The following is a 24,211-nucleotide window of genomic DNA, read 5'->3' on the forward strand; positions in this document are numbered from 1 at the left end:
GGTTAGCTATACATATACCAGACAAAATAGACTTTAAAACAAAGGCTATAACAAGAGACAAAAAAGGACCCAATAATCCCAATTCTGGGTATTTTTCTGAAGAAACCCAAAACACTACTTCGAGGGGACAAGTGCATCCATGTATTCATTGCAGCATTGTTTACAATGGCCAAGATGTGGAGGCAGCCTGCGTGCCCCTCAATAAATGAATGGATAAAGAGGAGGTAGTACATATATACTATGGAATATTGCTCAGCCATGGACAGAAATGGGTTCTTGTCTTACATATGCGCAGCATGGAAGGACCTGGAGGGTATTGTGCTGAGTGGAGTATGTCAGACAGTGAAAAACAGATGCAATGTGATTTCACTTATATATGTGGAGCCTAAATAATAAAACAAACAAACAAAACAGAAACAAACTCATAGATACAGAGAACATTTTGATGATTGTCAAGATGGAAGGGGAGTTGGGAGTGTGTGAAAAAGGGGAAGGAATTGAGAAGTACAAATTGGTTGTTACACAGCAATCATGGGGATGTAGGGTATAGCATAAGGAATACAGATAATATTGTAATAACTATGTATGGTGTCAAATAGATACCAGATTTATTGGGGTGATTGACAGGAGGGGGTTGGAGGTAGGGTGAAAAAAGTGAAGGGATTAAGAAGTACAAATTGGTAGTTACAAAATAGTCATATAAAGTAAAGCGTAGGGCGTATAGTCAATGATAATGATAACAACTATGTATAGTGTCAGATGGGTACTAGGCTAGTCAGGGGGATCACTTCTTAAATTATATAAATATCTAACCACTGTGCTATACACCTGAAATCAACATAGAATAACATTGAATGTCAACTACAATTGAAAAATTTTTAAAGGGGGGGGGAAGTGAAGGGGAATAAGAGGTCCAAATGTCCACATATAAAACAAATAAGTCCTGTGGATGTAATGCACAACATAGAGAATATAGTCAATAATATTGTGACAGCGTGGTACAGAGTCAGAGGGTTGCTGGACTTATCATGGTGATCACTTCTTTAGGTATATAAATGTTGAATAACTATGGTATACAACTGAAACTAATATTAATATTGCATGTCAGCTATATTTTGAATAAAAATCTTTAAAAAAAGATGTAATAAATTATGGTGGGGTTTATAATATATGCAGAAATAAAATGTATGACATTAAATCTGGCACTGTGTGACTTCTGGCTCTTCCCTAAAGTCAAAATGATTCAGAACATCGAGGCAGCCATGACAGCGCAATTAAAGATATGAAACAGGACTTCCAGAACTGCTTCAGAAATTGTCAAGAACGATGGGATAAGTGTATTTGAAGTGAGGGGGAGTATTTTGAGGGGGATTAATGGCAATGTGTATTTTACTGTAATCATTTTTTTTATTTAAACATTCACTATATTGTTTGATCATACCTCATAGACAAACACACCAATTAAAGGTAGATATTCAGATTGAAGTAAAAGGTAGAAATTCAGATTGATAAAAAAAAAAAAAAGCAAGACGTAACTGTATATTGTCTATAAGAAAATCACTTTCAATATAAAGAAACAAATATGTTCAAAGTAAAACAATGCAAAAAGAGATATGCTAATTCTACATAAAAATGTTGGAGTGGCTATATTACTATCAGACAAAGTAGATTTCAGATAAAAAAAATATTACTATGGATAAAGAAGATAATTTCAGAATTATAATGAGGTCATTTATCAAGAGAACATAACAATCCTAAGCATTCATGCATCTACTAATAAAACGTCAAAATACACAAAGCAAAAATTGATAGAACTGCCCGAAGAAATAGATAAATCCACAATTATAGTCAAGGATTTAATATTCATCTCACAATAACTGATAGAACAATACACAGAGAATCAGGAAAGCCATAGAAAACTTAACCTATACTATCAACCAGTGTGATCTAATGGACATTAGTAGAACACTTACCCAACAACATCAGAGTACATGTTCTTTTCAAATGCACACAGAATATTCACCAAGAAAGACTACATTCTGGGCCATTAAAATAAAGTCTTAATAAATTTAAATGGATCCAAATCATACAAAGCATGTTCAGTGACTACATGGAAATTAATTTAAAATAATCTATAGTAACAATTCAGAAATATTTGGAAACTAAATAACACACTTTCTGAATAACCCATGGTCCAAAGAAGACATCAAAAGTCAATTAGAAAGTATTCTGAACTGAATGAAAATGAAAGCATGACATATCAACATTTGTAGGAATCAGCTAAAGTTTTTAGAGAAAAACTATGGTACTAAGCTTCCATGTTAAAAACAAAAAGAGATTTCACATCAATTAGCTGAGCAACTATAAAAAGTAAGATACCCCAAGAAAGGAGAAGTAAGAAAGTAATAAAAATCAGAGCAGAAATTAAAGAGACCCAAAAGCTGGTTCTTTTAAATGATCAATAAAACTGATGAACCTCTAGCCATACATATAAGGGAAAAAAGAGAGAAACAAACACAAATAACCAATATTAGAAGTGAGATATGAGGCATCACTGCAGACTCTACTATATTAAAAAGATAAGAGAATGTTTTGAACAACTTTATGACAAAAAATTCCACAGTTTCGATGAAGAGGATAAATTCTCTGAAAGACACAGGCTACCAAATCTCAAAAAGAAATAGAGAATCTGAATGGCCCTACATCTATTAAAGGAACTGTTCATAATTTAAAATCTTCTCTCAAGGGAAGTTGTAGGGCCAGATGGCTTCACTTGGTGAATTATGCCAAACACGTAAGGAAGAAATAGCAACAATTTTACACAAACTCTTCCAGAGTAGCCCCCTCCCCAAAGAAAACTTTGTAAAAGAATAAAATTGGAGAACTCACGCTGTCTTATTTCAGGTCTTATTACAAAGTTACATTAATCAAGATGGTGTGGTATGAGCACGGAGGCAGGCAAGTAAATAAATCAATGGTATAAAGAGTACACAAATGAGTAAATCCAAATATATATCAATTGATTTTCAACATAGGTGCCAACGCTATATATAGAATTTGTCTCTTCAACAAATTCTACTTAAATAATTGTATAGATGTGTGAAAACTATGAATTTTGATCCTTAACCCATACTATGAACACACACACACACAATTAACTCAAAATGGCTCATAGGACTAAATGTTAAGAGTCAAACTATAAACTCTAGAAGAAAACATAGGAGAAAATCTTACCGATTGTGAATTTGGCAATGATTTCTTAAATTTGACACAAAAAGCACAAAGTTTAAAATTTTTAAATCAATAAACTAGACTAGTAAAATTTAAAACATTTTCTATTCAAAAGACACTATAAACAAAATGACAAGGCAAACCACAGGCTGAGAGAAAATAGTTGCAAAACACATATTTCACAAAAAAACTTATATCTAGAATATATAAAGATCTCTTATAACTCAACCATGAGAAGACAATCTAATTAAAAATGGTCAAAATATCTGAACGGACATTTCACCAAAGAAGATATATGAAATAACACATGAAATATAACCATAAGGGAAAATTAAATAATCATGAGGCACTCTGTACACCCCAACAGAATGTCTAAAATTTATAAACTGACCATACTAAATTTTATCAAGGAGGCGAGGTGACGGCAAATGGTATACACTGCTGACAGAAACATGACATGTCACAAGCACTTTGGAAAACAGTTTGGTAGTTTGTTTAAAATGGTAGACATACATTGACCATGTGATCCAGACATTCTAATCCTATTTGCCCCAAAGAAATGAAAATATACATCCACATAAAGACCTGTATATGAATGTTCATGACAGCTGTATTTGTAATAGCCAAAATCTGGAGACAACTACTATGGACGCCAAGAGGTGAATGGATAAACAAATTGTGGTACATCCGTATGACAGAATTCTACTTAGCAAATAAAAGAGTAAACTATTGATACACAAACAACATAAATGAATCTTATTCTGTTGAGTGAAAGGAGCACAAGAAAACATTTCGGGGTAAAGAGATGTACATTATCTTGACCGTGAAGATGGATTCATGGCTGTACTCATGGCTTTAGAGTCAGCTGTGAGTTAGAATGTTCGCTATGCTCTTACAATGTAACCTTACATAATTGACTTATCTGAGTCTCAGTTCCTATATTTGTTATGTAGTAGTAAGAATATTTTATGTAAGGATAATAATATATGTGTCAAAGTCTTACAGTAGTAAACATGATGACAGTAGAAAGTACCCAGCATAGTACTGGCGTTATATACGTACATGTTCATTTCCATGTATAATGCATTTTCTCCTCCTGCTCATATGTACTACATCTCCCCACTTCTATAACAATACCTCCTTAGCACTACTATTTTTCTACCAAAGGATACCTGTCCTTTCCTCTTGGAACAAAACAGAACATTTATTTTTATGTTTTAGAACTTTTACTCTTTTTAAAACTAACATGCGTGTATATTATTCCTTCTGGTCTCATTCTACTTTATTTTTGCCTTAAATTGAGGGTTAATCGTTAGGCTCTTTGCTCATGGTATACTCAGTAGCCACTCTCCCTGCAAGGTCCTCTTCTTGTATTACTCGTTAATTTTTCTCCTTTATCCCTAAACCCACTCCCACTACCCTCTGCTAAGTAGTCAGTCTTCTAGTGTTTAATATATGCCCTTGAATATGCATGCATATATGATTGTATGTGTCTATGTATATATGAATAGGTTTTAATGTATTAAAATGGCATTATACTATAGCTCTTCGTATTTTTCCCTTTGTGCTATATTTTAAGGATCTGTCCTAAGTGCTCTATATACATCCAGTAATTTGCTTCTGTTATGTATCCCATACTATGTATCTGTCAAAGTTAACTCATTAACTCCCTTAGAGATGGACACCTATGTGACCAACTTTCTGCTCCCACAAACAATTAGGAAATAAATATCATAGTACTAGTTTCCTTGTGGACCTTTACAAGAAGTTATCTGGGATATAAATACAGAAGGTGGGATGCTGGGCCACACGATAGACAAATAATTAATTTTACTAACTCAGTACTTCCAGAGTACTTTCCAAAATGGTTGAACTGGCTTAAACTTCCACCAGCATTTGGAATTAATGACCCCCCTAATTCTTGCCAATCTAATATCTCCTTTTAATTTTCATTTCTCAGATACTAGTAAGCTTGAGCTTCACTCTCTATTCTAATTAGCTACTCAGCTACTCAGCGTTTCCCTTTGTAGATCACATTCTTATCTTTTGCTCATTTTTCTAGTGAGATTGCTGCCTTTTACTTCTTGATTTGCAGTTCCTAGGAATGTTTCTATATTTATGTCATTAATTTTACACACTGCTAAAAGCTATTTCAGTCTGTCACCGGTCTATTAACTTATTTAAGGAGCTGTTCATTGACTAGAAATCCTTTAATACGGCTATGGTCATTGTTTAACAGAATTTTTTTTTTTAAATTGTTTTGGAGTTATATTTAAGAAGTACAGCCCCTCACCTATATTTCGTTCTGTTAACTTTACATTTTACCTTTTAATCCATATTAAATCTATGTGGAGTTCGAATGTTTCTCTTGTGCAATGTAAAAATTTGTTTTTCTCCAGATTGTGAACCAGTGTTTCAATACCATCTGCTACAGAGTCTTTTCTCCATTATGTGAGAGATGCATCTTTATCATATAACACTCATTTTTTTTAAATAAAAAGCAGAATGGTCTTGAAAGAGTGATGACCCAGATAAGATACAATGGACAAGAGAAGTTTTCCTGCCCATCCACCTTCAGGAGGGTAGAGGTGACTCTTCGTTATAGAATCAGTCTTTTAAAGACACATGCAAACAGGGAAACTAGAACTCATGCAGTGGCTCTACATGACTTTTTGGGTCAAGAATAAAGGAAGTCTTATTAAACCAAAAGCTTCAGATATTTAATGCAAATTCCTGCAATTCCTTCAATGTTTAGTAGCATAACAATGTATTTCCATGTCATGTTACATACATAAAGTGTTCTGGTGGTTGTAACTATCCTTCTGCAGTAGCTGTTTAGGATGTGAAGAGACCTGTTATCCACAAAATTTTCAAATTTTCCCAAAGCTTCCTGAGATTCGTGGAATGATTTAGGGTACTTGAAATGATCGAGTGTTTAACTGGTAAATTTTTTCTAAGCCAGGAAAAAGCTCGCCCCAAACAGTTCTGATTTATGGCTTAATTCTGTATTCTATACATAGAAAGTCCTCACAAAGTGTCCTTGGTTGATTACCTGGCTGAGAGCCCACTTATTTACTGGGTTGGAATTTAGATGCAGAAGGAAATCTTCTTTCATGAAAGTCACCATCTATTTGCCTTTGGTTTTTGTTAGGAAGGAAAAACACCGGGGATTTTGAGGACTATTCTACTGGGTACAACGTAAACCTATACAGTTATTCACAGAGTCCTATTCAGGGACCACCCAGCACTACTGGCTACACGTTTCACTGACTGCCCTTGGATTTGGATGGAAAGTCTTTTGGAATCTCATTATTCAGTTACACTTACAACAAGTAGACACATAGAATCAAGCGAGCCAGTATTGCCTTTAGAAACTGGTGGCATGTGGGGCTATGAGCTGGAATTCTGAACTGAAGGTTCCATACTGTCTAGCACCAGTGCTCAGACTTTCCATTTCCAATGCCCTTGGATGCACCTGAAGTTTAAGAGAAGGTCAAATTCAACCCACCTCACAACATTGAAGCAATGCTCATTACACCCAGAGGTTTCTTGAGAGTGTCACAGTCAGGCCTGGTAGCGGCTTACCTATAAATCTACAAGATGGAGTGCACAGTTTTTCTTTTTGTTTTGATCTTGGTGAAAAACGTCTAATAATTCACCATTACAGAACAAAAAGAATGGTGACTTATGATTTACAATTCACATAGCTGTTAGGTTACATTCTAAAACTTCATATTCTAGTATATTTTAGCAAGTTCCTTTTTAAAAAAAAAAATTCTGTTTGGGAACTAAAGGACATTATTGGCATATCACAATGGAACATGTGGCCGGTCGTCCTCTGCCAGGGAGGAAATGGTAGGACATGAATGAGGCCTCCCACTCCCTTTATTCCTCCACGACATACTAACTAGAGTCAAGAGAGTGAGGGAAGAGTTTCAAGTAGTAATGGCAGATAATTTCAAGGTGTAATTTCACAACAGCTCCAGCCTCACTTGGGAGAGAGAGACAAAGCATGAACACGTTCTTTTTGACCAAAGACTTTTAACTAATAGGAATCTAGCTGGGATTGTCGTAAAATTTCAACATGCTTTCAGGATGGCAATACGAACGTTAAGACAAATGTTAAACAAGAAACCAACTTCAGTTATGTTCACGGGGCAAGGTCTCCACAACTTAAAAATTTTCTCCACAACTTGCAAATTTTGTTTACTACTGAACTTTTACTGGAACGTGGATATCATCAAGACACTACTCCTGGATCCCACACCATATTGAGTATTTCTGAATCCTTATCAGTGACATTGGAGACTTTATTTCAGTCGTCTAGAGAAAATGTCCAATGTTAAAATAGGATGTGATATGGGAAAAAACTTGTATAAGCTCTAAATATCCTAATCATATGTAATTTTTATTAAAATAAATTATAAAGTCTCCATGTGGACATTTAATGATTTATTTCAGTACATTCTGTTACTTTCAGTCATCGATCATATATTTCTAATACCAGCAAAAAGAAAAGAATAAGTTTTTACTCACCAGAAAATATTTTGAAGGAAACATTTTACTAACTATAAAATATTGGAATGTTCTGATCTATTTTGAATAATCCATGCCTAGTCATGATAGAGACATAACCAATACTGTTAGCAGATTTTTAAAAGCTAATTAAATGCATTAGAAGCAGTAAAAATCAGCCACTTATTCACTACCACAAAAAGAACGATAAAATTAATTAGACTTCATGTAACTAAAAGCATGCTTTCTTTTTGGTAAATATTTATATATGAAGTTTTAATCAATTTATGGAGCTAATAGGTTCCATTTGCCATAGAAGAACAAATGAAAATGTGAACTAAGAATGATATCACAAATGTCAACTACAATCAAATTAAAGATGTACTTCATTGAAATAAACAATTTAGAGCTGAGTGTTCTTACAAGGGAACATGTAATAAAACAATAATCTGGCTAAGGTTAAGAATTCAGAATTATATCTGTAATTAGTTCAGTATGCTGCCCAGTCTGTTCCACTCTTATTTCCGGTCTCCTTGCAACAGTACAAAGACGAGCAGGAGAGTATGCACATAACCACTTATTGAAGTCAAATAACTTATTCAGGAGATGCAGGGATGACCTATATTAACAGGTATCATCATAATGGAAAGGAGTGGAGTGAAAATGCTAATATTCAATATCGACTCGAGCTGCATTTTAGATTGATGTTTAATTTATTAGTCTTATTTCTCATGTGAACACATACTTCTTATGAGAACTAAAGTTTCCTGTGTTTTAATCCTTACATCTTTCCTATGAAATCTCTCAGGTTGGTATGATTCCATTTCACACGTGTGGGACCAAGCCAGCACGCCCACATGCCGTACCCCCGCATGTGGCAGTTCCTGGGGCAAAGGCCATCATCTACCTTCAAATACGCTCACTTTGATGAATCAGTATCTAGGGGACAGCTTTTCCCGCTAACACATTCCCTCGACCTAAAATCTTCTTCATTTGGCAAAACCTTACTCATCTTCTAGGTTTAATTCAGAAATCGCCTCTGAAATAGATTCCATCAAAATAGATTTAATTATTCCTGCCTTCGTTCCTCATAGTGCTTTATTCCTAACCGCTGTAATAACATTTATCATACAATATCACAGTTGATAACACACACATCCGTTTCCTCCTGCAGGACTTAGTCATCTTTGTATCCCTCTCACAGAGCCTGTTACAGGGTCGATATGAAGTAGCCATTCAATAATTTTAAAAAATAAATAAATTGAATGAGTGGGCCCACAGACGACAGGTAAGAAAAACGGTATTGGAACCATTCACATCCTCTAAGTAGATCCTGTCAGTGGGAGAGGGGAAGGCTTAAGAGTGAGGCAGGAAGCTAATGTAAAGAGTGATTTTAAACGGTAGATAAAGCAGGAAAAGAATTGGCCTAAAATCCAACCAACACAAGTCATGGCAGCTAATGACACAGTGAAAGTAATCAGAAGCAAGTATGTCACCATACAAAGAGGATTTCATTCCTGTAACCAAGGGTTTCTTGTTTACCTACATAACATTTTTACATGTACTCTTTCAGACAGGAGGAAAGATGAGAAGGACATTATTGATAATAGACAGGCCTGCCACAGAAAGAATCCCCATGAATACTGGCGATTCAGCTGTCTTCTCCAGAAAGGGTTTCCAACACAGCATACCTTTTATTATCAGTCTGGTGAGGGTAAAAATGTTGTTATATATATCAACAAAGAAACATTCCTTGAGTCCCTGCCTCCTGCAAATACTTGGCTAAGAGTTTTCATAGATTACTATATTTTCCTCATATGCGTTAGACATCCTGCGCCCCATTTTACAGGAAAGGAAACTGAAGATCAGAACGACTGAATGGGTAGCAGAGGCTGCACACTTAATGGGGAGCTTTAATCAAACCAAGTTTCATGGCTTCTCCTATTGTATCCTACAGCCACCCCTTCTTGTGTTCAGAAACATTGTTACTCACCTATAGCATTACGTTAAAACTATTCCCATCTTAAGACACTTTGCTTAGGCTAGTTCGCATTTGCTAAATTGTAATTTGAGGATTCCTTTCACATAAAGTTGGAGAATTTGGCTATATTCTTTGGGCATCTCATGGAAACCGCGTTTAGGTAACTTGTTGTCATAGTAGTGATGGCTGACAGGTGTGTCCTGCACAGTTTTAGAGAAGGGCCAAAATCCATACAGTTTCACGTTCTCACACAATTCAATCGCCACACTTGTGATCATCAAGCCGGAAGACAGGCGATACTCCGTCACACCTTTAGTTCTCCAGAAAAGGGCAAGATTTCGCAGGTACTTGGGATGGAAATATATAACCTTTTGTCTTGCTTTAGACTCTTTCAGTGTGTTGTACACTTTAAAAGAGGCACCAGTGTTGGCTCTGAAGGAAAATGCTGGCAGAAGAAGGAATGCGTCTCCATAGGTTGCAACGTCCTCCAGAAATATTGCTTTCTTTTCCTTTAAGTTCCCATATCTGTTAAATTTTTAAAAATCATAATAATAACAATAATAATCAAAGTAACATTTTTTTGGTAACACGAGGCTAAATTTACCATTGGCCAAAAAACAAACAAACAAACAAACAAACAAAAACGGAACCATGCATATCACTGTATGTAAAAGAGACAAACCATAGACTCAGAGAAAACACATGCATATGAGCACCTTGTAAATATGAAGGGCTAGGCTTTCATCTCTCCTGGGTTTTGCTAGGATTTCATTTCTACTTTCCTACCAGGCTATATACCCTAACTGGTGACACATTTCTTACATTCCTTTATCTTCCAACTCAGTAATTATTTTCTAAGGTTGTTTTTGATACTGAAATACCTTCCAAATTTATAATGATGAAATGTTTTCTCAAACATAACACTGTTAAAATATCTATATATTTAAAAAATTCATTGAGCTGTACACTTGTCGTTTGTGCACCTTTTGTATATAGGTGATTATAAAATTAAATTTTCTTCAGAAAACCTAAAACATCTATATGCATATAAATATATGCATACACACAGAGATATATTTTAAATGGCCTCCATATATTGTATATGTTTGATATAAACAATACCTTAGTAAATATACCTGTAAGCACAATTCTGTGTGTTTTGAAAGTCAGTTTTTGGGAGACAGATACAGTATTTTATATTTTCTTAAGACATAGTAGAACTATTTGAGGGGTGGATTCTATTAATAACAATTATTAATCACTTTGGATGAAAACAATGGAGTAAAAATACATACAGGATTTTTATTAACCAACCAACATTTTGCAGTAATTACACTGCAGAAAAAGAAACATGGGAATTATTCTTTAGTAATATACTATCCAAAGTGAAAACCAAATTTTGCCAGGTTCTCCTAAGGTTTGCTTTCTGAAGCTTCCAAATAGACTAGGTTTTATGAAGAAAGTGCTACAAAGATAAAAGAGTGACACTAAATTTCTGAAAGACAATTGTAAAAAGTAACTTTACTATTGTTAAAAAGTTGAAGAGATAGTAAGTTGTCATTTGATGAGCAACATTCAGCTTACATCAGTTTATGACCTCTTATGAGTCACAACCTCGACAGAAAGTCAAAAATTGCCAATGTATTCTTATATATTTTCCCCCCAAAGCCATTCCAGCTGTGTTGCAAGTCAGACTCAGCAATAAGATTAATGCTCAGACTAACACACTAAACAATAAACAAATGTCTGAACAGTTACATAAGTTGAAGTTACTTACTTTAGTCTTATGATACTGGGATTTACGGTCACAAGATTGGTTTTACTGCCAACGTCTTTACTAATGTTTCCTGTGGTTGGAGGAAGGTTACACCTGAAATGTGGAAGGAAAACTATTTTCAAAATACAACTTGAAAAAAAAGTGGGTACACACACATACACACATATACAAATACACGTGATCACTGTCATTTTATTGGATAAAATCTTTGCTGTGAAGAGATCCTCAGAATTCATCTCATTTCTATTTAAAATTATTTAATAAGTACTGAGCTTTTAGTTGGTTCAACATTGCATAAAACATATAAATTTGATACTGTTTTCAATATTGATTAAGACCTTTATAAGTAACAAAAATAGAAATGACAATTACACCTTGCCTAGCTTTTGAAGAGTTCACACTCCTCTTACTAAAATTCTTGTTTATATTGATTATATTCCCACAGTGGTCTGATCACCAATTTATAGATTTTCAAACACTGAGGCATGGCGACTAAGTTTAGAGAGTGTGCCAGAACAAAAGTCTACATAAAAAAAATCAAAACCTCCTGATTTTCATATGGATGGTTTTTCCACCAAATTATACTTTAACAGATAAAAACCTGATGGTCTTATAAGGATGTTTTCATACTGATGTTTTCATCTTCCTTTGAGTACTAATTTGTTTTTAAATTAGACAACAAATTAAGAATGGTAATTTTTAGTAATTACATTCCTGTCACACAAAAAAGGAAAGTTGGCTTTGACTCCCTAAGTATCGCTCACATCATTTTAAGTAGGCCATTTCTTTAATGTTACAGATACAAAGGAGCCTCTCTGAATATTTCCTGAAGACAGGCTGCTTAAAGTTGATGTGTTCTCAAGTAGGACTGCAGTTGAAATAGTCTAGTCCACACTCTGCGAAACATACGAACAAATAAAACATGTACTTCCCACCCCAATAAAAAAGGTATATTGCAAATAATTAAATGCAGTCCCTTGGGAAAAATAAATACCCCTCATAGATAATAAGGCAGGAATGACCTCATTAGTGGGCTTCCTATAACAAACCTACTTTCTAGAACAGTCTCATATTGGTTTGAAGACTCAAAGTCGCTTCCCCAATATGCAGTAGTATCAAAGGAGACTTCCAGAGGAAATGTTGCATATTGTATAGATACAGTAGTATAGTAAAGCTACTCATCGCCTATTTTCATTCCTTACACTCAACTGATAGCTCCCAATCTTTGAAAATGAAAAAACAGTAATAATAAGCACTTTCCAGATTGTTTTATAAAATATGAATATGTACAGCCAAAATAAATACGGGCTGCAAAATGACATAAATTTAATGATACCAACCACTTCTAAGCCTCATTTTGCTAACTTCAAAGGAAACACTATGTGCAGAAAAATACCTGGCATCAGCAAATGGAGAATATAGATAACATCTGCACTTCTTTTAGAGTCATTAAGGAGCTATTGAGATTGAAAAAAGTTTTTAAACTAAACTTATTGTATTTCCTATATTTACATAAAGTGAAATGGATGTCAGGGCATGATACCACCAAAGTTTTGGGAATTTCCAGTTTATAGAAAGTCTGTTACAAGAAGAATTATTTATCTTCATCATGGCTTTTTTTCATAATGAGTACTTTAACCAAATAGCTGTATCGTTCAGGTATTGGCCGTTTTAACACTGGTCATGAGGAACGCATCCAATAATTGTTGGACTATTGGGTGTGCTGTTCTATTATTACCTCCAGCACAAAAATTTTAAATGAGATTAAAGTGAGGGGGAGGCTACTGATCCAATATCGTGTTCCTTTTTCATGTCCTAAAAAGGGCAGAATTAAATCGATAAGGATCAAAGGGTCTGCTTTGATGTGTGAAATCAGTGCTCCTGAAATAGGAAGAAAGATTTCGACTTACTTTTTAAAAAGGTGCGTTTCAATAGAAACCCATTCTCCCAGGGATGAATCACCTTTCCTTCATATTCTGAAGGTGGAGGTGCCCTGTAACATGGCATACAAGTACAGGCACACATGGCAACCACTTTGGTTTCTATTTTTGCAAGCTGGCTGGTATTGAGATATAAACATTTCAAAAGACCATAATTTAGAGGCTGCGCGATTTTCTTTTTAATTTCAAACCAGAACACTAAATAGACAATAATATTGCATCATAGTCCGATGCCTACATCAGCATTTCCCAAAGTATTATCTGAGAACAACACTTCTTTGCAGTGCTCTTAAAAAAAAAACACATAAGGTTTTCAAGGTCAGGTGAACCTGAGAAATCTTGCTCCCTCAAGTCTTCTCAAGGAGCTATGGTATCCTTAATACACTGAAGGCTCTGGCAAGTCCTGCAGTGCAGACCCTCTTTTACCACGATTCCATCCAGAGCTTCTGAAAAGTAAACAATCACAGCGCATTTCTGTCCTTCTGGTATTAACATTCGGAGAGAGTTAGGACCCATTTAATACTTCAGGAAAGCCTACGAAGATGATCTGTAGACTGAACAACGTAGCTCAAAGGTGAAAATTTACACGGAGTATCTGTACACCATCTCTTTAAAATATCCAACTGATTTTTTGGTTCAAAGAAACCAGCTTGACAGGTCTTACCTAAAAACGAAGTCGGATTTGTCTATTTCAGCTCCGCAGAGAGACTTATTCAGAATTCCCCCATTTCCGACCACCGCACACTGATTGTAAGGGTGCCCCACAAAAGGCTGGGACTAGCAGGAGAAAGTAAAAAACGACCATGAAATATCTTTTTAGAACTAGAAATGCCATCAGCTTCATTCAAATAGCTTGATTGTCACACATGCTAAGGAAAGAACAAGAACAAGAAAGAGAAGGAGCAACACCACAGCATATGAATCAACTTACAACTTAGAATTTTACAAAATCCCCTAAACCTGTTTCATTTCTCTGGAGAGAACTATGCAGCATATCTTATACAATATACTGTAATAATACAAAATATGTCTGTATGTAAAATGTAACATAATGCAGTTTACATCACATAAGTAGGTAAATAAAATGAGAATGGCAAAATCCCATATGATGCCTTACCAAACCAACAGGAACATTCTCAGCCAAAAAGCATCAAATAAACCAATTGGAAAGTAGTGTTAAATCCTCTATTCTTGGGCATAAAATTAATAGCTAATTTAACAAAAGTTTCCTGCGCTTCTTAAATAGTGAGACCTTCAGTCTCAGTGATGATAGGAGATTTATGTCTGCCGTCTCCACAAAGGACCAGCCACAGTATTTCAGGGAGACCTATCCACTCTGTGCTGACATATTTTAAATTAATTTCCCAGGCCCGAATCTTTTTAATCTTTTCCAAGGCCCCAACTTGCCTACCCCAAAAGATTTTCCACTTTCACCAACTCCTCCCCTTAAATCTGAAACACAACTTTTCAGTTCAACAGTGTACTTCTCCTTTCCTGCTCACGTTCCCTAAAGTAATGCTGTGACCTTGACCTCATATTCTACCGTGACAGGGTCCTGATTTACCTATTTTGTCTCTAGAATTTGAGTGTAAGTCCTCAAGGGCAGAGAGTGTATTTATTACTTTTAATTGTTCCTCCTCTTTCACTGCGGACCTAGCACAGGGAAATGTACACAGCGACTCTTATGTAAGTGCTTGCTGGCCCAATGCTTCCTCCCCACCAGGTGCAACCCCCAGGGTTGGCCTGAAGCCCCTTGTATGAGCTTGTGAAAGCCAACTGGTAAAATACGCAGAATTTTGTGAGTGGGTTGTTAAACCATTAGTAAATTAAAATCGGCCATGGTGGGGGTACGTACACCACTAAAATCGGCAAACACTGTAAGTCAGGGCACCCAATTTCCCAAAGCCATTTCACCAGCACCACTACCAAAACCCCAGGGCCGAAGTGTTCTGAGCACCCCAGCAGACGCCATGTGCTTCTAATGTCGCATTTGGGAGATGCCCAGCAAGCAAAGAGAACTCTGTTTCAGCACTTCTAGGTTTGTCTTCAAAAATTAAAAATCATAGAGTGCTGATTATGAAAGAGGCAACCGAAAGCATCACTTATTAAGGTATTCAATCCACACAGCAACCTTATAAGCATTTTACAGATGGGAAAATGGAGGCACAAGTTTACGGCTGGAAAGTGGCAGAGCTGGGATCCAACCCAGGCATCTGCACCACTGCACATCACACAGCTCCTCACAATCAGTGGATGAAACGTGAGTTTAAGTACTTATCTTGCTTCTCTTTCTATCTGTTGTGCCTAGCAGATCGCCTGGCTCTTAAGTGAATGGTTCCCAAATACCTCAGGGAATTACACGTCACTCAACTTCTAGTTCAAGATATACCCAGACAGTGTTTACTAAATGGTACCACAATAAATTCTGAATTTTATAGATAGGGTAGAATGCAAATAAGTTCCTTATGGTGCAACAGAAAAGATTGCTGAGGGAAGCCTACCTCCAACTAAGCAGTCAACATAATGCATGCTTTTCTCTGGCTTTTCCAGCAACTGAGAAAAAACCTCCATATGCTTTGGGGTCTCAACATTCAGGAAGAGCTTAAACAAATTACAAACTTCAACATTCCCTAAAATAAACCTCCTAAGAAAATGCAAATGTGCGTGACTCAAGTGCCTGCACATTGCTCACTCTGGCTGAAAACCAACTTTGTTGTTTTCCTTTGCAAGGGACGTCGCAGAGTTTTTGGAGAAAGTGACTTCACCACATTTAATCAAAAGCATCTATTGAATGCTGTTGCTGTGTGCCCCACAGTTCTCCTGAGCTGAGTGCCGCAGACCAGAGCTGAACTGGGTGGGCATGTGGGAAGCAAGGTGGAAAAGAGGTCGGCTCCCCCGGGAGCCACATCCATGGAGAGGAAATGTTAAAGGAACACAGAAAAGTGACCTAGCTTTGTAATTATTACTGGACTGACTTCAGCCTCTTCTCCCCCACCCCCGATTTTTAAAAATCAGTATAAATTTGGGAAATGGCTGTTGTTCTTAATTGCATACAGAATCATCAAGACCATGTGAAGTTATTCTTTTCCAGGTGCCAATTAGAAGAATATACTAAAAAATACCTGCTGCTCCTCTGTTCCGGTCAAACGAAAGCCAGGAAAATACTAGCAAAAATTGCATGGGTGAAAAAGTTGCTCATGTGGAACTCTCCACAGCCTTCCCTGATTGAGAATATAAATATTCTTTAATTACTATCTTTTCAACTATTGGTAATTTCAATGCACCATGAGGGCATTGTCAGAATGCTTTATGACTTATTTTTTTCCTCACTCTATCTTCCAGAAAATATGCAATATTTTTTCTATTGTTTTCTATTTATTTTCCATTCATTTCCAGCACATCATTCTTCCTTTTGAGTTAAAATATTTTTAAAAAACTGGGACAACTTATATGACCAACAATAAACTAGTAGAAAGAAGTCAAAGGTCCAAAAAATTAATTATGAGAATTTAATATTCTACAGTTGCAGTATATTAAATTGCACATAATAAAGTGACCCCAGTTTTGACCATATGGACTTGACCTTAACTGCTTGTACTTGAATCATGGAAAAAAGATTCCTGAGAGGGTATGTTTTTTAGCAATAGGATGTTCTTCATAACAAAAACTTCCCCCAAGTTTGGATTTCTATTAAGCGGCAGGTTTCTTCTGGTAATGATACTGTATCATTACTCATTCATTTACTTAACAAATATGTGATGAGTGCAATATATATATATATATATATATATATATATATATATATATACTGGGGAAGGTTCTAGGAGCTTGCGATATCAGTGAACACAACAGGCAAAAACCTATCTTAGGGGGTTATATTTATCGACCACAAATTCTTACATATTTACTTCCCAAAGATTAGCCACATAAACCTACAGTTCTTTGTGAAGGAAATGATTTAGTCACCAAAACTGACAACTGGAAGAATCTTATTCCGAGTGAAAAACGGTCATCTTCCCAAGCCCCAGTAATTACTATGCAGGAAGCCCAAATACTCATCTCATTCAAGGATGAGTCATGAAGACTCAAGAACCAGACGAGCTTATCATTTAAGATGTAAATACCATACCTTGCAGAGCCATGCTGCATTCAAAATTGCCCTTGTAAAAAGGATCACTATACATATCTTATACAACAAACAGAGCATGGTATTTTAATTAACTTTTCCGTTATTGTAAGTTATAACTTAAAGTGAGAGCAAATTCACCTGGAATGGTGACATAAATAAACTACAGCAAATCTTTACTCACCACTGGAAACATACTAAAAATGTTCTCTCTAATTAGGATTTCGTTTTTATTTTCCACCTCATAACTCATGTTGGTCCCAACTGGAGTGTTATTTTGTGAAACAATGAGGTTTTGAACAGCATCACAACAGGAACTAAGTTCTGCTCTGCAAAAAATAGGAATAAACGTGAGCCCAGGAATACGATTAAGAAATTAAAAAAATAGAGACTACGATGGGAAATGCGAAAGAGGATTTTGCCATATTGACTTTCAGAAAGAAAAAAAATCATTCACAAAGATGACATTTTTATCTCATTTCATTCTAACTGGCCCTGGATGGTGAAATGGTATCTTGACAAGATAAAATAGCAATGAATGTTAAACATACTTATACTCAGGTAGGGACCAATAGAAAATACCATTAATATAATGATTTAAATATAAAAACTTCTTTCTAATGATAATGTTATAACATTAAAAAGAAAAATGACAGAACACATTATTTTATAATAACGATAAAGTACAGAAGCTAAATTAAGTAAAGTGTTACAGTCACCAAAGCAATATGTAATCATTTGTTATTAGACAACTCCAATGAAAAGAAGAATCATTAAATACAGTGATTTTGTTCGAACTTTAATGAAGTATAATTCACAAATACAAATTGTTTGTATTTAAAGCATAGAATTCAATGTTTTGATATGCATATACATTGTGAAATAATCACCACACTCAAGCGAATTAATATATCCATCACCTCACATAGTTATCATTTTTTCCTTTTTCTGTGTGAACACGTAAGATGTACCCTCTTAGCAAATTTCAAGTATTCAGTGCAGTACTCTAGTCACATTGCTGTACATTAATTAATACAGTGAATTTTTAAGTGAAGCAAAGTTAAAGTTGCCATTCCTTATGGAAAGTCCAGAAAAATGTAGCTCACTATCTGAACTATTAATATTATTGTGGAGTGAAACACTATCATTAGAATACAGACCAGGAAGTTTCTTGCAGGGTTCATCTGAGTTTGTCCCCATCATCTGGCAGGTAAACGTACAATGACGTGAACTTTCTATTCTGTTTACATAGTTCTTCCATGGATGTGGATCCCACAGTATCTCTTGATAATTATTCCAGAGTTTAATCAACCTTGAAGTCAAGTGATTCTTCCACTCGCACAGCCAAACTAGCGCTGAACTTAAATCCATTTCCCTTGTTAGCTTTTCAGAGACTCCTCATCAAAACACTTCACGTAATTGAAAATGGTAAGCAAGCAGAACTTGAGCCTTTCCAATCTCGAAGAGTTTTAGAGAATTTCCTCTTCTCTCAGAGTTTCCTCCGAGGACCGGGTTTTCATTATTTTAGTCATCTGGTTCCTCTTTAAACCTCGACTTGTTTCTCCATATTACTTTAAAATATGCATCAAAGCTGGATCCAATCACAACACAGGAACAGAGACTCTTCTGTGAGCAGTGTTGACACCCTAGAGTCATAACTGGACCTTTTCCATTGCACATTTTTTTAATGGGTTTTTCATCCTGAAGGGTATACTTTTGCACGTTTCTACTGAATTGAGTCCCTTTGAAAAAACACAATGTTCTAATCTGTCATGGTCATTTTGAGTTATAATCCAGGCTTCCTGAATTCCAGTCATTCTCAGGGTATGAACAGTCAGGGCTGTCCTATTGTTTGTACTCTAAAATCAAGATTTTTCAACAGTACTTCTTATCAGTTAACTTACCTTATTAAAATAGCACATTCTTCTTAACTGAATTCTATCGCCTGCTTATTATTCCTCTTTGTATTTCAGAAACTACCATTTCTAAACGATAGTTCACGGAGATTGACAAAAGAAAAAAAAAACTGAAAATGAAATGATGCGCAGTCAGAAACACGAACGATACTAAGTAGTTTTTAATTATAAATTTAGTTTCATGAGAATTCATGTGACACATTGCAAGCTCAGAAATTATTTTGTGTTAATAATTTTAAATGTCTCTTTTATGCAGATTTTGAGAAAAGGCAATGGAATAAATTCTCACTTACCTTTGACAAGTAATTTAATTTCTCTAAGGATAGTCAGTGCTTAAAATAATACTACATCACACACACACACACAAAATAATATATAAAAAAACAAACAAACAAACAAAAAAACACTAACCAGAGTGCCCTTTGTGGTTTTTCAATATGAACAGGTTTTTTTCTGAAATTGTATTTTTAACATTGTATTATAAAATTTTCAAACATACAGGCAAGTTGGACAATGAACACTGGAAATAACCACTAGCTACACTCTACCATTAACTTTTTACTCTACTTATTTTATTGTGTATTTATCCATCAATTCATGGTTGTACTTATTGAAATTCAAAGTAAATTGCAGGTATCAGTACACTTCATCCCTAAACACTTCAGCCTGTATATCATTTTGTTTATATTTTGGGATAAAATTTACGTATGATAAGTGCATTTGATGCATTTGGAGAAATGTATACACCCTTGTTACCTAATCACATACCAAGGTAAATAATATTATTAACCTCCCAATAATTCCCTCATAACCCTTCCCAGTCTATCTCTACCACTCCCCCCGCCCCCCACACACACCTCGCGACAACCACTTTTGTGTTTATTTTTTACCACAGATTAGTTTTGCCTGTTCTGGAATCTTTATAAACAGGATCACATAGTATGCATACTTTTATGTTAAGACTTCTTTTCCTCAGCATGAATGCTTCTGTAATTCATGCATGTTGTTGCGTGTAACAGTTTGTTCCCTTTTCTTGCTGGAGTAGTATTCTACTGTATGGATGTACAAGGGGCAGTTCAGCCATCCCCCTTGCACTTTTAAAGAAATCACTATCAAAAATCAATGTTACGGGTGGGAGATGAGGGTAAGGGGGATCAAATATATGAGGATGGAAGGAAAACTGACTCTGGGTAGTGAACACACAATGAGATTTATAGATGATGTAATACATTATTGTACACCTGAAATCTACGTAATTTTACTAACAATTGTCACCCCAATAAATTTAAAAAGAAGTGACATCTGAAAAAAAAAAAAATCAATGTTAAATACCTAATCACTCATAATAATCTCCCAGGAAAAATATCAGAATAATTATTCAAAATGTCATTTCTGAAGCCTACCTTGGGTGACTGACTAATGGGACTTTTTATACCTTTATATTCACTGGCAGAATTATAAAAGTATGCTCTTTGTCACTTCCTGGCTCCTTCATGTGGTAGAGACCCTTGTAAGAACCAGTGTTAGTATAAAGCTGAGTTGCTTAGAACAAACAAAATAACACAGAATTTTATCTCTGTTATTCCATTTTCCACCCTCCCTAAAAACAATCAATTCTGATCTTCCATGACTCTAAAATCAACTAGATATGTTCACAATAATGGGCGTGGCAATAGATCCCCTTCTTGTGTAAAAAAAGAGCAGGAGACCCGCAGACATGAAGGATACTGTTGGCATTAACTAGATGTGATGGTTAATTTTATGTGTCAACTTGACGGGGCCAAGTCCATGCCCAGATAGCTGGTGAAACATTATTTCTTGGTGTGTCTGTGAGGGTGTTTCTGGCAGAGATTAGCATTTGGATCAGTGGACTGAGCAAAGAAGATGGCCCTCACCAACGCAGTAGGCATCATCTAATCTTTTGAGGATATGAACAGAAGAAAAGGCGGGGGAGGGCAAATTTGCTCTCTGCTTCAGCTGCATCCATCTTCTCCTGTCCTTGGACATCACTGCTCCTTGTTCTCAAGTCTTCAGACTCAGATCAGGGCTTACACCATGAGCCCACCAGTTCTTGGACCTTCAAACTCAGACTGGAGCTTACACCACCAGCTTTCTCGGGTCTGCATGGCAGATGGTGGAACTTCTCATGAGCCAACCCTTCATAATAAATCTCTTTCTGTATATCGATACATATTCTATTGGTTCTATTTCCCTATAAAACCTTAACTAAGACAGATATTGGTACTGATAAGTGGGGGGTGCTGCTATAATAAATACCTAAAAAGGAGGAAGTGGTTTTGGAACTGGGTAATGGGTAGCGACTGGCAGAGTTTCATGCACATGCTAGAAAAGGCCTAGCTTGCTGTGAACAGGTTTTTAAAGGTGATTCTGGTGAGAGCTAAAACAATAAAAAGTAAGAGAGCTGTAGACAGAGCTCTTGTCCTAGAGAAACTCTAAATAATTCTGAGCATAATATTGGTTGATATATAGACAGTAAAAGCCATTCTGAAGAGATCTCAGATGGAAAAGAGGAACATGTAATTGAATGATGGAAAAAGGCAATTCTTGTTAAAAAGTGGCAAAGAACTTGGCTGAATTGTGTTAGATTTCTAATGTTTTGTGGATGGTAGAACTTGTGAGCAACAAAACGGGATACTTAATTGAGGAGATCTTCTAAACAGAATGTTGAAAGAACTGCTTGGTTCCCCCTAACTATAGTAAAATGCAAGAAGAGAGATGTGACTTGAAGACAGAACTATTAATAAAAAGGAAGCAGAGTCTAAAGATTTGGAAATTCTCAGCCTACCCACATGGCAAACAATGAGAAAGTGTGCTCAGGAGAAAACACTAGAGGTGTGGCCACCTGGTCTCCCACGCGATGGTATTACAATATGGGGACTTTAGGGGGCGATTAGGATTAAATGAGGTCATGAGAGTGGAACCCTCGGGATGGGATTATTGTCTTCATAAGAATCACGGAGAATTGCTCCCCCTTCCTGCTCTCTACCATGTGAAGTTACAGTGAAAAGGCTGTCCTCTGTAACCCAGAAGAGGGATCTCAAAGCCCAACCATGCTCCCACCCCGATCTCACACTTCCAGCCTCCAGAACTGTGAGAAATAGTCCTATTGTTTACTTGCCACTGAGTCTATGGCACTTTGTTATAGCAGCTCAAACTTAAGACACTAGAAGACATACTGTGGTTGTGATCATCTAAATGGTCTGTAATGTGTAGCTTCCCATTTCACAATAGTAAATGTCCTACCAGATCAGCATGCACAGACGTTACACTTGTAAAGCGCTGTGCTCTTTTTAGAGCATTTTCACACCCACTACGTCATTTGATCCCCACAACAACCAGGGAGGTAGGAAATGTTATTATTTCCTTTTTAGAGATGAGAAAACTAGAGTTGAAAGAGGTTAAGTGACATGACCAAGGCACATGTTGTAAATGACACCAATCTATGTCATTTGACATTCAATGCTCTGCAATTTACATTAGAGGGTGTTCTAGTTGGGGTGTGTGTGGAGGCGGTGGGGGGTTAATGCCCTCCTTTGAGCTTCTTCCCTCTGGATGCTTTCCACAGTGGCACCAAACAACATAGTGGTTCCAAAAATAATGCAGGTAGCACGTCACTGAAACTTGCCCAGACACAACACAAAGGCTGGAAAACACACACACACACACACACACACACACACACAAATGCTCCAAACTCTACATGTAATTGAAACATTCAAGGCTCTCATTTTATGTCGAAGAGGGGTACAGGGTCCCCCATGGGATGAAGGTTATTAAACGGAAAAGAAACCCTTAGCTTGTTGATGACTGAGCCCTCACTGTGTCATACCCTCAGCAACTTCCTCCGCACGATCCAGCTTCAAAACATGACTACTATATATTCCCCTGTATCCCCAGAAAAGAATGGGGACCCTCTGCACTACATTGGGTTCCAGAATTGAAGACTTCACATACTTTTCAAAGTGCTTACCTCTCAGAAGTAGGCCGGTTCAAGGAGAATCTGGCTTAATACTTTTAGCCTTGATCTATAAAGATGGAATCTGCAAATGTGCCAAATCATCTTTGCATCACACTTGGGCTAATAAGTCTACTTTTAAGAAAGGGATTTTTGATAAAATTGTGGAAATTCCTTTTTCTTTTACACCATAGGTGTTAAGTATTCCCTTTGTTTTTCCTTTTTATTTTCTCCATTCATTTCAAGTCTCTGGTCAAAATTCTTCAGTTCTGAATGGGGTGCTTCCTGGGTTTCCAGAAAATATTAATGACTGTGCAAGGCTTACAGCGTGCAACACACTATAGGACACTGAATATCAACAACCTAAATGGCACAGCCCGGAGCTCACAGGAGTCTCTCCTGTTTATCACACTCTCTAAGACTCTTTCATGAGACGTGGCACAGTTAGGGTGAGGCAGAGGTTATAGACACTTTCTAAGTATTAATAAAGAGCTATCTGTTAGAAGGACCCATTCTCTAAGATTCTAATAAAGGTCCTAGGAGAAAGAGCTTTTAAAATATAAGCACCTTCAGAAATTCAAGGCACTTATTTGCCATCCTAACCATTTCTAAAATAGTCACATTTCTTTTTCTTCATCAAAACCACAAAGCTTAGGCCAAGCAAGACACCAACTGCCTCTCTCCTGTTGATGCCCCCGTTTTTGCCTTTCTTCTGTCCCTACCTTGCATTATTTAATTCATTGATTTAT

At 36.2% G+C, this 24,211-nt stretch overlaps 1 protein-coding gene across 2 annotated transcripts in view; it reads right to left on the bottom strand.

The window, feature by feature from the left end:
• Positions 1-1,471: 1,471 nt before the first annotated feature.
• Positions 1,472-24,211, bottom strand: part of ST8SIA6 (ST8 alpha-N-acetyl-neuraminide alpha-2,8-sialyltransferase 6) — a 119,777-nt gene continuing 97,037 nt past the window's right edge. The window contains exons 4-7 of one of the 2 annotated variants that reach the window (XM_019752067.2): positions 17,755-17,899; positions 14,109-14,221; positions 11,505-11,597; positions 1,472-10,252 (exon numbers count right to left, since the gene is read on the bottom strand). In XM_019752067.2, coding sequence (XP_019607626.2) covers positions 9,784-10,252; positions 11,505-11,597; positions 14,109-14,221; positions 17,755-17,899 — 820 coding nt within the window. In that variant the 3' untranslated portion in view covers positions 1,472-9,783. The remainder of the gene's footprint in view (positions 10,253-11,504; positions 11,598-14,108; positions 14,222-17,754; positions 17,900-24,211) is intronic. The other variant, XM_019752064.2, reaches the window with a different exon arrangement.

The sequence above is a fragment of the Rhinolophus sinicus genome, linkage group LG02 (genome assembly GCF_036562045.2).
Source record: "Rhinolophus sinicus isolate RSC01 linkage group LG02, ASM3656204v1, whole genome shotgun sequence".
NCBI lineage: Eukaryota > Metazoa > Chordata > Mammalia > Chiroptera > Rhinolophidae > Rhinolophus > Rhinolophus sinicus.